The 16,783-nt window shown below is 36.5% G+C and overlaps 1 protein-coding gene across 2 annotated transcripts in view; it reads right to left on the bottom strand.

Moving 5' to 3' along the window:
- Window positions 1-16,783, bottom strand: part of TRPM7 (transient receptor potential cation channel subfamily M member 7) — a 139,304-nt gene that overhangs the window by 100,845 nt on the left and 21,676 nt on the right. For both annotated transcript variants that reach the window (XM_072624262.1, XM_072624263.1), the window contains exon 2: window positions 540-619. In XM_072624262.1, the coding sequence (XP_072480363.1) occupies window positions 540-619 (80 nt within the window). The remainder of the gene's footprint in view (window positions 1-539; window positions 620-16,783) is intronic.

The following is a 16,783-nucleotide window of genomic DNA, read 5'->3' as shown; positions in this document are numbered from 1 at the left end:
GAAAAAAAAATAGAAAGACAAGGGAATACTGCGGGGAGGTGGAAGGAAAGTGAAGTAAAGAGAAGGTGGGGAAGAGTGACTGGTATCTAAACCTCATTATCATCTGAAGTTTTCAAGGGAGGGAAAAACATACACATATACAGAAATACATTACAGTCTACTGAGAAGCAGGGAAAAGGGAAGAAAGGAGCAGGAAGGATTAGAGCGAGGACAGATTAAGGGAGGGATTAATTCTAAGCCAAACAAACTAAATAAGGACATATAAACATATTTTGAGGTGGCAGGGAAAAGTCACTTTTCAATGACTTAAGGGAGATAACCATTTTACAGCAAAATGCTTTATCTTCATGGAGTTTAAGTATAGGAAGAAACCATTGTTTTGCCACCTAACATTTCTCTCTCAATAGATGCTCCAAAACAGAAAGCTGACTCAAAGTAATTAATCATGTGGAGAAATAGTGGTTCAAAATAAGCTAAAGCATCAGAAATTTGCTTGAACATTTTTAGAAATTTATTGAAGGAAACAATAGCTTGCTTACCTGTGAGGGTCTTTTGAACTTGGTATAATATAAACACATTCCCTCTTGGTCAAAGTATTTTCTATCCAGGATTTCTGGGACTAAAAAAAAAAAAAAAGAGAGAGAAGCTTCATGAAATAATTACAATAAACAATACTCTCTAAATTATGCTTCCAAAAGGGTTGTCCTTGCTAGGACTTTTGTTGATAAGAGAAATATATGGCATTAGCTTGAGGAGAGGGTATATTTTACAGGAGATAGAAGGAACCAGTAGATAATGATTGCAATTGCAATCTATAGGAAAGATGGGAACAAGTAGAGGAGCCGGCTTTGGCAAGGAAAAGGGTCACTTCACCACAGGCTGGAGTAGAGGAGGAAAGAGCAGGGGTGGATGGTCAGGAATTTTGAGATTAAAAAAAGGGGAGGGGTAGAGTAGAGACCTCTTTTCTTTAAAAATAGTAATAAGAGGTGTTGTCCTCACCTGTATGTAGGGGAATATAAAAGGACTGAAGAGATAAGAGAAGTTTTGGAATATCCTCTAATGGAAGTGTAACAACAGGCAATCAATCACAGAAGAGAAAAATGACTATCTTCCTGTTGTGAGACCACAATACAACCAAGAAGTTCCATCGCATGACTTTCTCAAGTTTGGTTTAGGAGCATGTAGAAAGGAGACAAGGAGACTGACGGGAGTTAATACAGGGCTGAGATTTGGAGAAGGATGAGAAATGACAGAACAAGGGGGCAAGATATTCCAGAATAAAGGACAGTATGGAGTTAATAATGGTGTCAGGATTGGAAAGAGAAGAAAATGAAGTTATGGCAGGGATAAGTCAAAAAAAAAATGCTGAAAGGTGAAGTGATAAGTTAAGATGAAGTTAGAGAACAGGTTTAGAATTGTTAGGTCATAGGGAGAAAAGAAATGATCAAAAGTTATGATCAAATAGAGGAATGTCAGATTTTTTTTCTTATTTTTCTTTCATTATTTTAAATCATGGCATATTTCCCATATAATGGGAAGAAGATCCAAGATGAAGTAAGGAACTATAAAGTTAAGGAGTTTAAGAAGAGTCTTCTACATTAAACATAAATTTACTGGTTAATTCCTTTTTGTGAGCAAATTTCTTTTATGTCCCCTTACTTGACCCTTGCTCCTTATTATTTAAATGCACTGAAAGCTGTCTTAAAATGTACTTCAATGTACTTTGTCCTCACTGCTTTCCACAAATTTTTTTTGCAATCTTTTTTGCAATCTTTTACTTACAAACCTTTTGGAGAAAAGTATGGCATTTGTCTAATTCTTCTACGACAAATAGTTTTAAATGCATCCTGATTGTGTATGATTGTTCACATCTTGAGAAAATGTATAAATAAGTATTACAGTGTTTGTAATTTTCTTGAAAATCATTACTTCTAGTCAGGAAGTGGGAACAATCACTGAATATCATTAGATGGAGGGATGAAAAGAAAATATGCTAAAATATTGTAGAAGAGAGAAATAGACATGATCAGATTTTTTAAAAAATTAAACTAGAAAAATAGAACCAAAAGTTCACTCTGTATTGTCTACTAAAGACAAAATTTGACTCAAAAAATTAAAATGGAAAATAAAATAAAATAGAAGGGTTGTCTGAGTTTCCCAAAAAAGAAAGAGTATACTAGTTACTTTTTAGACCTAAGAAACATAGAGTAAGAAAAGATCTTAATACTCACACATCAGTAATTCCTCTTTATTATTTGAGAGGCTTAGAAAAAGCTGGAGGCTTAGTAAAGGAAAACTAAAATGATCAAAGGAATTGGTGGGGGGAAGGAGGGGAATACTACTGTATGAGGACAGAATAAAAATACTGAGATTTTTCAGTTTCGAAACATCAAATCAGCCAATCAACAAGTATTTATGAAGCACCTATTAGATGATGGGATACAAAGTAACACATGAAAGTCTGCCCTCAAGGAACTTTAATATTATTAAGAGAGAAAAGTATCTACGTTCACCAAAGAAATGTTTACTTTCTTCTCAGTCTCCTTTGCTGGATCTTCATCTATCACTAATACAACTAACTTGGATTTCTCACAGGGTTCTATCCTAAGCCCTCTTCTCACTCTACACTATTTTACTAAGGGATCTCTTTCGTGAGATTCCATGGATTCAAATATTCACAACTATGCAGATAATTATCAAATAACTTACATAGCCCTAACCTCTTTGCTATCCTCCAGTCTCACACTTACAAATGCCTTGTAGATATCTGGAATTTGATGCCCCCTGACATGTTAATTAAACTCAATATGTTCAAAACAGAACTCATTATCTCAGTCCTGCTCTGAGAGTACTTACCACCATCCATCCTCCTAGTTACCTAGGCTCATAACCTAGGTGTCACCACCACCCCCTTCATTTCCAATCTGTTGTCAAGGGCAGCTGATTTTTATCTTTTTAAGATTTCATATGTGCTCTCCTCTCTCCTCTGACACTGTCAGCACTTTAATGCAGGCCCCTCATCATTTCATGCCTGGACATTATAACAGCCTGCTGGTTAGTGTCCCTACTATAAGTTTCTCCCCACTCCAGTCCATCTTCTACACAGCTCTCAAAGTGATCTTCCTATAAGGAGTAGGGATGACCATATCATTCTCCCTCCCTACTTACTATGCTCCAGTGGCTCCCTATCGCCCCACAGAATTAAATATAAAATCCTATCTGGTATTCAAATTCCTTCATATACCTTTTCAATCTTTTTGTGCCTCGTATTTCCATCCCTCTATATACTCTTATGATACAGTGACAGTGACTTGATATTCCTCAAATATCACACTCCATTTGCCAAACTCCAGGGATTTTTACTGTCTCCCCACACCTAGAAAGTTCTCCCTCCTCTTCACACCTCTTGGCTTCTCTGATTTCCTTTATGTGTTGCTGTTTTTTAGTCATCTCAGCTGTGTCCAACTCTTCATGTGACTTCTTTACTTTGAGGGGGGGAGATACTACAATGATGTCTGAGGCCGGATTTGAACTGTAGAAGATGAGTCTTCATGATTCCAAGTTCAATCCACTGTACTACTTAGCTGTCCAACTTCCTTTAAGTACCAGCTAAAATCTCACCTTTTACAGGAAGCATTTCCTGATCCCCTTTCATTTTAATTTCTTCCCTCTCTGGATAATTTCCAATTTACCCTGTAACTTGTCTATATATAACTGTTTACATATTGTCTCCTCTGTTAATCAGATGCAACTTGACTAGCTTTGCCTTTCCTTATATTTCCCAGTACTCCACACTTTGCCTGGCACGTAGCAGAGCTTAATAAATGCTTACTAACTGCATGACAAATGTGTGAACACTCAAAATAATTACAAGCTAAATTCTTTAGGGGCAAAGCACCAGCAGCTGGGGTTGGGGGGAAAAGCAATGATTTTTGTAGAAAGTAGGACTTGAGCTGAGTTTTGATGAAAATTAGGTATCCTAACAGGCAGCAGTGAGGAGAAAGTACATTCAGGCATGAGAAAACAGCTTGCATACAGATAGGCATATCAACTACAGACAAAGTGCTACGTATTTCTCAATTTGGCTCTCATGCACAATGTGGGAATGGGAATAAATTGTGTGCAAAGGTTAAAGAGATGAAGAGGTAGAGAAGGGTTTTAAAATGACAGAGTTCTTTGTATTTAACTTGAGCAATATCATTTTGGCAGCTGTTTGGAGAATGGATTGGAGTGAGGAGACTTGAGGCAGGAAGATCACTAAGGAAGCTATTGTCCATAGTCCAGAGCAAAGATGAAGAAGGCCTCCCTTAAGTAAGGTGGTGGCCATGTAAGAGGAGAGGAGAGAGATGCAAAAGATATTGTGAGCCAGAACAGACAAATCTATGGAAAGGGAGTAAGGTGATTCTGAGGTTGCAAATCTGGGAGATGGTAAGGCTGGCTAGTCGTGTCCTCTAGGGAATCAGAAGTTTGTAAAAAGGTGTGGGTGTAGGAGTGAGGAGAGTTCTATTTTAGATTTAATGAGTTTGGACAGGGGGAGACATACACTTCAAAATGTCTAACAGGTCGGTGGTGAGGTAGATAAAGATAAAAGCAGAGAGAAAACAAGGCAGTTATCTAGAAAGAATAAAAGATAATAGCTGACATTCTTAAAGGCACTTTGGGATCTACAAAACACTTTCCTCAATAACCTTTGAAAAGTCCAAATTTATTACACCATGAGATTATTCAGCCAATATTCAAAACAGAACTCTTTATCTTGCCTTCAAAATCACCCCTCTTTCAAGCTTCTGTAATTCATGTATAAGCTGCCACTATTTATCTGGTGTCTCAAGTTCATAACTTCAGTGTTTTCTTTGACTCCTTACTTTCCTCTGAAATTATCTGCCAAATCTATCCATTTCAACCTCTGTAGTGCCACTTGCATCAGAACCCTTCTCTCTCCTCACACAATTGCCATCTTAGATTAAGCCCATATCAACTCATGCTTAGATTTTTGCAGTAGCCTCAGTTTCCCTGCCTCAAGTCTCTCCCTACTTAAGTCCTTCTTCCACACAACTGTCCAAATAATTTTCCTTAAACCCAAACCTTGTCATACCTCTACTCAATGAACTTCAGCGGTTTCCCTATTGTCCCTGGAATAAAATGTAAACTCCCATTTATTTAGCTGCTAAAGTCTAACCGTACTCTCATTATGTATTACTGCACCTTCCTGCTTCTGAAATTCATCCAAATTGGCTTTCTCTGTTCTTCAATCAAGTAGCATTTATTAAGTGCCTATTAATTGCCAGGCATTGTGCATTTAAGTGCAGGGGACACAAAAAAGGGCAAAACGTCCCATCTCTCAAGGAGCTAATGGGTGGTGGCCAGGTGAGCAGGTAGGGATGGTCAAGTGTGACACATCTTATGGAGATAAAATCAGATTGATAAATGGAGTAATATAATACCAAAGTTATGATCCTGGGAGTTGGAAAGGCTGGTGATGCCCAAAGAAGAGGCAGGTTTTTAAAACTTTTTCTTCAATACTACTTCTTCTCATCCCTCCTCCCCAGAAATTCCATTATTTATCATGTCATCTACAAATTGAAAATTATGTATCCTTCTCAAAGACATAAAAGTCAAATTGCAACTAAATAAAAGTTCATACCATGTTTTCAGATTCAAATTCTTCTTATGCCAGTAGTACTGAAATTCTTAATAATTTATGCCATTAATATTCTCCAGTGGCTTCATTTGCATTCTTTCTGATGTTACATGAAGTTGGGAAACAAAGATCAGTATAAAAGAAGAAGCTAAACTATGAACAGGAAAAATAACAGTCCTATTTGACAACTTAAAATGAGAAAAAATTTTAATTTTTCAAAATCCTAAAACACCTTTTCATAGTTTATAAACAGTGGCACTAAAAAAATAAAACTATGACTTGCAACAAAAAAGGTGAAGAAAAGAAATTATGAAGAGGTCAGATTAGCAATTTCACTTATTGAAATAGTTGTTCATTTATTAATTAATGAGATTCATTGGGTGTAGGTGGCATGAAGTGAGAAGATAAAGAGATTTGTTTGGAATTCCTGCCCCTAAGCTACTGCTCAGTAACCTAACAGGCAGGGTTAACAGCCAAGTGAGAATTTATCACAGCTCAATCTCACGGCATATCACATGACAAGGTAAGAGCAGACCAGATCAGATACTGGAACTAAAAACATAACTTATTTAAATGACTCATTAAAATAGTGAGTAACAGTGGTACAAGATAACAGTGAACAAATTATTCTTAAGAGAAGGTTAAGCAATTAGACTGGATTTTTAAGTATTAAAATTTCAAAAAGAAAAATAGTTTGTTAAAAGGCCAGGCTAAAAATGGAACAACTATTAGAAGACTATTTGTAAGTATATTAAGAAAAACTATTCCTTATCTTTTATAGAAGTCTTTGCCCTGTTGAAATATTTGTGACAGAGCTTTGAAGAATGCTTAAATCAGGGGATCTTAACATAGGGTCCAGGTACCCTCAAGAGATCTAGAGAAAGATTTTGGGGATCTGAAATTTTTTTAAAAAGTATTTTGATAAGTGGTTTCATTTGGAATTCTATATATTTTGTGTACTTAAGATAATTATCCCAAGAATGGGGCCAACAGACTTCACCAGACTGTCAGAAAGGTCCATGACAAAAAAGAAAAGTTAAGAATCTCTGGACTAGATGAAAAAATCTCCTTCCCCAGCTATCACTCACTACTCCTCCCATCTTAGCCCTCTCACCTGCCAAAGTCTTACATCACTTTGTCCTCTGGAAGTCTTATGCTATTAAGAAACTGCCCTTCCTACTAGCATCACTTTCTTTCATAGTCTCTCCATTTTCTTGCATAATGAGAAATCTGATTCCCCTAAATCACTGTCTATCCTCCCTCCATGACTGGATGCACTACATCTCATTCTCCCCCTCACATGGAATCTCCATCTTGACTTCTGCATTTGCCTTATCTCCCTCTCCATTCTGCCCTTATATTAAAGGATTTTGAGGTCAAAAGATAAAGCAGGTTTCAGATGAAGAAATCAAAGCCATCTTTGGTCATATGAAAAAATGCTCTAAATCACTATTAATTAGAGAAATACAAATTAAAACTCTGAGGTATCACTTCATACCTATCAGATTGGCTAATAAGACAGAAAAGAAAATGATAAATGTTGGAGGGGATGTGGGAAAACTGGGACACTAATGCACTGCCTGCTGGTGGAGTGAACTGATCCAACCATTCTGGAGAGTCATTTGGAAATATGGCCAAAGGGCTATAAAACTATGCATACCCTTTGAACCTAATGTCACTACTAGGTCTGTATCCTAAAGACATTAAAAAAAGGGAAAAGAACCTATTTATACACAAATATTTACAGCAGCTCTTTCTGTGGCAGGAAAGAACTGGAAATTGAGGAGATGCCCATCAAATGGAGAATGGCTGAACAAGTTATGGTATGTCTGTAATGGACTAACATTCTGCTATAAGAAATGATAAGCAGGATGATTTCAGAAAAACCTCAAAAGATGTATATGAGCCGAGGCAGAATGTGAGCAGAACCAAGGGAACATTGTACACAGTAACAGCGATACTGTACAGTGATCAGCTACGAAGGACTGAGTTATTCTGAACATGACAGCGATCTAAGACAATCCCAAAGGATTCATGATGAAAAATGCTATCTATCTGCCTTCAGGGAAAGAACTGATGGAGTCTGAATGCAGATTGAAGCATACTATTTTTCACTTTATGGTTTTTTTTTTTTATTTTTAGTCTGTGTTTTCTTTTACAGCTTGACTAATATGGAAATCTGTTTTGCATGATTGCACATGTATAACCTAAGTCAAATTGCTTACCACCTCATGGAGGGGAAAGGGGATGGAGAGAAAGGAACTTGGAAGTCAATTTTTAAAAAAATGAATGTTAAAAAATTGTTTTTACACGCAATTGGGAAAAAAACCCAAGTATTTTTTTTTTAAAGAAAAACCATTATCAAAGATTCTCCTCTAAAAAAGCATCTCCCATGCTATACCTACAATAGTCCTTAAAAGACAACAGAAATAATTTTGTTCCATCATCTTCTGAGGACTGACATCAACAAAGGAATCAAATGGAAATGAATGCTGGCCAAAAATATTTCCCAATCATGAAGAACAGCAGAGTGTAAATGAAATAAGGATTCCATACAGTTGATAAAATCTCTTCCTTGAGATTCTTACTGGTCAATGACACGTTTTATCAACATTGCAGAACTTCCTAAATGAGATATGCAGTTCCCTCAAGACTACAGCCTACACAAGAACACGCAATAGGTTAAAGAATGCCTATAGCCCAGATTATGACAATCAGTTGCATACAGTCCCACTGAGCTGCTTCATCAATACATACATGGTTTGGAGGGTCGTATACTATATATGAAAATGAGCTGGGTCCAGAAATGAACAAAATGAGAAAAATATGGTGAGTTACATTTGGAAAATCTTGCAACGTTTCAAAAGACTCTACCTTAGGTGTGAAAACAAGAACTCTTCTAGGTTAAAAACAATACAATTCTATTGAAGGTATATGGTTGTAAATCAGAATATCACATTTTGTAGGTATTAACAGAAAGGCTTCCAGAATGGTGGTATATCCCCCTATAAAGAATTTATGAGAGGTCTCAGACAAGAATTACATGTCCATTTCACCACCACCCCCTTTCAGAAAACTTCAGTGGCTACTGAGCACCCCCTGGAATCAAATATAAAACCTTCTGTGAGGCTTTCAAAGCTCTCTACAATCTGGACCTTTCCTGCCTTTAGGGTCTTTTTTCACTTTACTCTCATCCATGTCCCCTGAGATTCTGGTCTCTATGCCGTTGCTCAAACAAGACCCTTCATCTCCCCACTGAGGAGATATTTGTCTCCCATGGCTGAAATTCTCTCCCTCCTCTACTTCCAAGCTTCCCTGGCTTCCTTTACCAGATAAAGTCTCATCTACAAGATGCTTTTCCTGATCCACTTTAATACTAATGCCCTCCCTCTATTGATTATTTCCAGTTTTTCCTAAATATATGTTGTATGTTTGGAGACAGAGAACCTGAGCCTCAATCCTACCTCAGCTCTTTAATCAATTAACAAGCAATATACCAATGTGGGGCAGCTAGGTGGTACAATGGATACAGCGCTGGGCCTGGAGTCAGTAAGACCTGAGTTCAAATACACCCTGAAACACTAGATGTGTGATACAAATCACTTAATCCTGTTTTCCTCAATTTCTTCATGAGCTGAAAAAGGAAATGGCAAACCACTCCAGTATCTTTGCCAAGAAAACCCCAAATGGGATCACAAAAAGTCAACCATGACAAATGACTGAATAATAACACCTTGTTTGTAAGCAGTTTTGGGGTTCTTTTTTGGTTAGCTTTTCTCTCTATTAGACTGTGAGATTTTTGGAGGACAAGAACTGTCTCTTGTTTTTCTTTGTATCCCCAGCACTTTAGCACAGCACACTTAATAAATGCCTGCAGACCGCATTCGTATTCTACTTCATCTCAATTTATCCTTTTGACTCTAACCTATTTTGCAATTCCGATATTATTCTGCTTACTTAACAGGGTTCCCTTTTAACACTCTAATCCAACGGTAAACATGTGATTAGGACCAACGGCATTAAGGATCTGGGGAGCCAAAAAAGATTACATGCAATGTAGACAATAACATAGTTAACTATGAAATGCCCAGACACACACACTGGTTACTAAGAATCTAGCTAGGATAAAGGCCAGGGAGAGCGAAGAAGTGAGGTGATGATAAATGATTAAAGCTGAAAAAATAATAAGACAAGTTTTCAAAGAATAAGAGCACTGTTTCACAGAAGAGAATGCCACGTGAATGTCAGAAGCACAAATAATCAATAGCTGTCTATACAGAATCATGCTTGAAGGAATCATTATGACCAAGCTGATAAAGGTGGCACTAGAGATACAAATAATACTTAATAAGGACTGTCTATTATAATCTTTATTTGTGACAGCATTTATTGCCAAAATTATTAAGAAGCATCATTTACTTACACATGGTTATTCACTCCCCGTTAATATATGTACCTAAAATATATTAAGATTTTTTGTAAAAATACAGTAAGTCATTTGCATAAATTATAGAATACTTAAAAAAACCTTGCTAATTCAGAAAACAAAGATGGTTCATAAGCTCCTTAAGACAAATTTGTCTTTGACTTTCTTTGTTAAAATGTATAAGATAAATACAATCAGGGGTGAAGCACGGATGCCCTTTATCACTTCTATTATTATTCAATACTGTACTAGAAATGTTAGCTATAGCAATAAAAGAAGAAAAAGAAATTAAAGGAATTAGAACAGGCAATGAGGAAAACAAAACTGTTACTCTTTGCAGATGATATGATGGTATACTTAGATAATCCTAGAGAATCAACTAAAAATCTACTTGAAATAATTAAAAACTTTAGCAAAGTTGCAGGGTACAAAATAGACCCATATAAATCATCAGCATTTCTATATGTTACCAACAAAGTTCAGTGGCAAGAGCTACAAAAATAAATTCCACTTAAAATAACTATAGACAACATAAAGTACTTGGGAGTCTATCTGACAAGACAAACCCAGGAGCTATATGAACACAGTTACAAAACACTTCATACAAATAAAGTCTGATCTAAACAAGAGAGGCTCATAGGTATGTTGAGCCTATATGATAAAAATGACAATTCTGCCTATTCTATTAATCCAGTGCTACATCAATCAAACTATCAAAAAAGTTATTTTACAGAGCTAGAAAAAATAATAAAATACATCTGGAAAAACAAAAGGTCAAGGATATCAAGGGAATCAATGAAAAAAAAATGTGAAAGAAAGTGGTCTAGCCATATCAGATAGCAGCAGTAATTATCAAAATAATTTGGTACTGGCTAAGAAACAGAGTGGTATAAATGGTCGATCAGTGGAAAACATTGGTTACACATTACACTATAGTAAACAACCATAGTAATTTAGTATATGATGAACCCAAAGATCAAAGCTTTTGGAAGAAAAATTCATTATTTCATAAAAACTACTGGGAAAACTAGAAAACAGTATGGAGAAAACTAGGTGGAGAACAAAATCTCACACTGTATACCAAGATAAGGTCAAAATGGGTACATGATTTACACATAAAGGATGATACCATAAGCAAATTGGGAGAGCATGAAATAGTTTATTTGTCAAATTTATGGAGAGGGAAAAAATTTAGGACCAAAGAAAATTATAGAGAGCATTACAAAATATAAAATAAATAACTATGATTATGCAAAATTTAAAAGTTTTTGTACAAATAAAACCAATGCAACCAAAATTAAAAGGGATGCAGAAAACTGGGGGGGAGAGGGGGAGATTTCTGTAATAAGTATTTGTGATGAAGGCCTTGTTTCTCAAAGATTCAGAGATCTGAGTCAAATTTATAAAAATACAAGTGATTCCCCAAATGATAAATGTCAAAGGATATGAACAGGCAGTTTTCAGACAAATCAAAGCTAGCTATGGTCATATAAAATAAGTGCTCTAAATCACAAATGACTAGAGAAATACAAATTTTAAATAACTCTGAGGTAACACCCCACACTTATCAAATTAGCTAATGTGACAAAAAAGTAAACTGATAAATATTGGAGAGTATGTGTGAAAACTGGGACACTAATGTAGAGCTGTGATCCAACCATTCTGTAGAGCAATTTGGAACTATGCCTAAAGGGCTATAAAAACTGTGCATACCCTTTGATCTAGCAATACCACTGCTAGGTCTATATCCCAAAGACATACAAAAAAAAAAAAAAGGGAGGGAGGAGAAAGACCTACTTGTACATAAATATTTATAGCAGCTCTTTTTGTGGTGGCTAACAACTGGAAATTGAGGGGATGACCATCAACTGGAGAATGACTAAACAAGCTGCGGTATATGATTGTGATAGAATATTATTATGCTCGAAGAAATGACAAGCACGATGATTTATAAAAAACTCTAGACTAACGTGAACTAACACAAAACGAGGTGAGCAGAACCAGAAGAACATTGTACGCAGTAACAGCAACATTGTGTGATGATCAACTATGAATGAAATAAAATGATGAAAGACAAGCCCCAAAGGACTAATGATGAAACATACCATTCGCCTCCAGAGAAGGAACTGATATTGCAGACTGAAGCAGGCTATTTTTCACTTTCTTTTTTTAATTTGAGTTTTCTTGTATAAAATGACTAAAATGGAAATGTTTTACATGATTGTACATGTATATCCTATATCTGATTGTGTATTGTTTCAGGGAAGAGAGATGAGAGGGGAGGGGAAGGAAGGGGAGGGGAAGATAGAACTTGGAACTCAAACTTTAAGAAAAAAATTTAAAAACTGTTTTAACCTGTGTATGGGGAAAAAATAAAATACTGTATATTTAAAAATGTGGAAGGTAATACTGTTGGTAATTATGAACTAAAGACTGGCAGACAGACTGGATGCATCAGAAAATCTTGGTGTCAATGGCTCAGTATGGCCCTAAGCTGCTATTTTGTTCAGTCAGTTTTCAGTTGTGTCTGACTCTATGTGACCCCATTGGGATTTTCTTGGCTAAAATAATGGAGATAATGGTTTGTCATTTCCTTCTCCAGTTCATTTTCCAGATGAGGAAACTGAGGCAAACAGGGTTTTGTCCTGGGTTTTATGACCTGCCCAGGGTCAGACATCCAGTGTTAATTAGCTACCTTGTCTTTACTTGAAATTATGTAGCTACAAAACAAACTTAAGGTGTTATAACGAATCAAACTCCTGGTGAAGGAACTGAGGGGCAAAAGTCCAGCAACTCCAAATACATCTCACCATAGCTAACTGTATATATATAGGAAGTCATACAACAGTGTCTCAAGTTCTGTCCAGACTTTAACATTCCATGATGCAAACTGTACTTTAAATGTGCTAAGGGAGGGAATTCATTGAGTCAGTTCTTTAGTAAATTCCATTCCTAATTTATCCAAAATAGAATTCATCACACTCCCCCTACAAACAGCACTTTCATCTTTTCAATCATTCTGCTTCCTATCCTCAGCAATCTTCAACTCTCAAAATCACTCACATTTCCAATCACCCAATCTTATTAATACTAACTCCATGACATCTTTCTGCATGTAGCACTCCTTCTCAACTCACAAGGCTAGTTCAAGACATAACCCTTCAAACAGACTTCTCTAATAGTCCTTTTATTGATCTCCAAGCTTCCAGCACCTCTCTTCTTCAGTTCACTCTGGTAAAATAACGTTCCTAGAATCTTCAATGGCTCACTATTGTCTCTAAGAAAACAATATAAACTCTTCAGCTTGACATTTAAAGCCCTTTAAACAACAAAGAAGAAAAAAAATCAGCTTGGCAAAATAACGATAGCTAACATTTAGGTATTATGGTTTACAGAGCCCTTTATATATATACTTACTCATTTGAGCCTCACAACAACCCTGTGAGATTGGTGCTACAGGTTATCATTTTACAGATGGGGAAACTGAGATTGAGAGAGCTTATGTAACATGCAGAGAATCACTCAGCTAGCTACTAAGTATCTGAGGCAAGGTTAGAATGTAGGTCTCCCTGGCTCCAAGTCTAGCACTCTATCCACTGTGCCACTTAATGAGTGAAACCAAAAAGTATCAACCAAGTCCAACAGTAAATGCTGCATTCGATAACTTTAGAAAGAGAGGGAGGGTAGGGACATTCTCACCTCTTCTCAGGGATCAAGCTTGGTCAAAATTACAAAGCATTCAGTTTAGAATTTTTTTTCTTCCCATTTACACTGTTTTAATCACTGTACACAGTTTTCCTAGTTCTATTTACTTCACTATCAATTTATATAAATTTCAGGCTTCTCTACATGCTCTACTTCTTATAAAATAATAATACTCCACTATATTCAGATATCATAAGTCGTCTGGCCCTTTCCCAATCAATGGTTATCTATTTTGTTTCCACTCTGCTGTTATTAGAAAGACTGCTGCTATTGAAATGCTGGTGTTCTGGGACCTATCTTTGACTTCCGTAGATATGACTCTCGATCTATGAGTAAGGACATTTTAGGAACTTTCTTAGCACTGTTTTCCAGACTGGCCAGGCCAATTCACAGACTTTCCCTCCAACAGTGTGCTCATCTTTCTGTAACTTCACTAAAACTGACAATTCCAATCTTTGGTCAGTTTCCAAGATGTGAAGTGAAATATCTCAGAGATGTTTTAGTATCACTATTATTAACAGCGATTTGAGGCAGTCTTTACTAATGATGTTCGTATTTTCATTTTGTCTTCTGAAACCTGCTCCTATCCACTGAAGCACATTATCTCATTATATCCCTTAAAAGAGGTATACTGAGAAATTACTGAAACCTAGAAACAACAGACAGTAATTAAAATTTAAAAGCAAATGAAGCTCTCCACAACCTGGCTCCAGGCTACCCTTCAAGACTTATTTCACATTATAAACTCTTTACTTTAAATCTCCCCAGGCACCAGTACTTCTGCATACCAAAATTATCTTGTATCTCCCTTGTGCTTGTGTCCATGTTGTGTCCCTCAACAGACTATAAATTTGTAATAATCCTGGCAGGGACTAGGGGTTGTTTATTTTTGCCTTCTATCTTCAAAAATTAGCACAGTGCTTGGCACTAGTAGGTGTTTAATGAATGTTTGATGTTTAATTGACTCACTAATTCTATGTTTCAATCATATTACATTTATGAAATGCTTTCCTTTACTGCCTCCTTGTAGAATCATTAGCTTCCTTCAAAGCTGGGATCAAATGCTAGATTCCCTTAGCTACTAGGGGCTGTAGTTATTCTCAAATGATCCTGTATTTATATGTTCACAAACAAATAAAAGTTTTTGGAAGAGTGGGCCAATTTTTCATTTCTGCTTTTGTATCTGTCACAGGATCAATTGTTTGGCCTTTATGTTCTACATAACTTGTTCCACTTCTCCCTTCACCTTCCTAGTCTTCTTACACCTAATTCACTGCTATATACCTCTGCCATCTTGTGACGCTGGCCTCCCTGAAGGGTAACTGGTAACACAGGGGATATAGCATTGAGCTGGGAAATCAGGAAGACCCATGTTCAAATTTGGCCTCAGAAACTTAGCAGCTGCGTGATCCTGGGCAAGTCTCTGACCTGTAATTGCTTCAGTTTTCTCAACTGTAAAATGAAGATAAAAAATAAAAACCTGAGAGTATTCTTTTGAGGCTCAAATAAGGAAATATTTGTTTTAAAAAAACCCAAACACTTAAAAGAGCACCTAACACTCAGGCTCTATATAAAAGCTTATTCTCCTTCTCTCTGTTCTTTCTTTCTCTTACAAGGCACTATTACCTCTTCACTCTGGGTATTCTCACTGTCTATACCTCCTGTCAGGAGTTCTCTCCTTCTTGATCGTGGAATCCTGGCTTCCTTCAAATCCCAGCTAAAACCCCACCTTCTACAGGAAGCCTTTCCTGATTCCTCCTTGATACTACTGCCTTCCCTCTGTATCTCCAATTTATCCTGTATTTGGCATCTTTGTACAAAACTGCTTGTATATGATCTTTCCTGTGAGGTCCTTGAGGGAAGGAACTGTCTTTTTTTTACTTTACACAAAGAAACCCCAGGGCTTAACAAAGCACTCAGTATTAGAAATAACTGTCTTACCAATTACACCTGGCCAGGAGTAAATTTAGGGGAAAAAAAGATTTTTATTTCACGCTATTGTCTGATGGGTGACTTGGCCTCTAGCCCCTTGTGAAAAAAGGCCTGGCACAAGCATACCTTTAGATAGTTATAAAAGCCCTTTTTAATAATCCTCCTGATTCGAATTTCCCATTGTGCTCTCCATTGGCTAGATGCAGCCTCCTGAACCTCCCATTTCATGTTTTCCTCCCCAATATGTTCCCCCCCCTCAAACAGCTTAAGTACAAACTTCTGACCTTTTACCTGATCAGAAGCCTGGTTTTGCTTTCTGATTAGAACCAGTCACCTCTGACTTGCATTCTGCTATCACTCAAAGCTAGGAGGAGCTTTATCATGTGGAAACAGAATTCCTTCCCTTGTTTCCCACATCAGTCATGTTTATTGACTAATGGACCCAGCACTTACACAGGTCTTCCTCATGATATATAAATTAAAAATTGCCTGAGTTTAAATACATTTATTCTGTTTTACAAGTTACAATTTTTGTACAACTTTTCTTAGACGTGCTTTAAAAAACTGACCAATATTACATGTTTCCAAGTTATTTATTATTTGCACCTAATTATTAAACGTTAGCCTTAAGGAAATTCATTATTGAGCAGAATCTCAGGCATCCCAGTATCTTAAATATGCACCAAAGCAATAAAAATATAGTGTGGGCTATAACTAGAAGGTATATCACAGGCCAGTTAGCCTAAAGGCCTCATGTTTTACAACTGAAAGTTGTAACTTGTGTATTGGGATTCTTTAATTATACATTGTGCAGGTGAGCCATTTGGATTTGCAGTGTTTTTCCATTCCTGCAATGTGAAGTATGTTAGTAGCATGGCTTATTTTAATGTAACTGTGATTCCCCTTTCCCTCTCCCCCAGCACACAGTTCTCAAAGTCTGCAAGACCTGTTTGAAAGACAAATCTGTTTTCATAATACTAAGACATTTTGATTTCTAATATGGTAGATATTGATAGATAAAAACCAAATAAATATCTCTTTGGGGTATTCCATAATTTTTTAAGAGTCTTTTTTTAAGA

This window comes from Notamacropus eugenii, chromosome 7 (genome assembly GCF_028372415.1).
Source record: "Notamacropus eugenii isolate mMacEug1 chromosome 7, mMacEug1.pri_v2, whole genome shotgun sequence".
Lineage (NCBI taxonomy): Eukaryota > Metazoa > Chordata > Mammalia > Diprotodontia > Macropodidae > Notamacropus > Notamacropus eugenii.
Note: the sequence above shows the minus strand (reverse complement) of the source record. Positions and strands in the feature narration are given on the sequence as shown.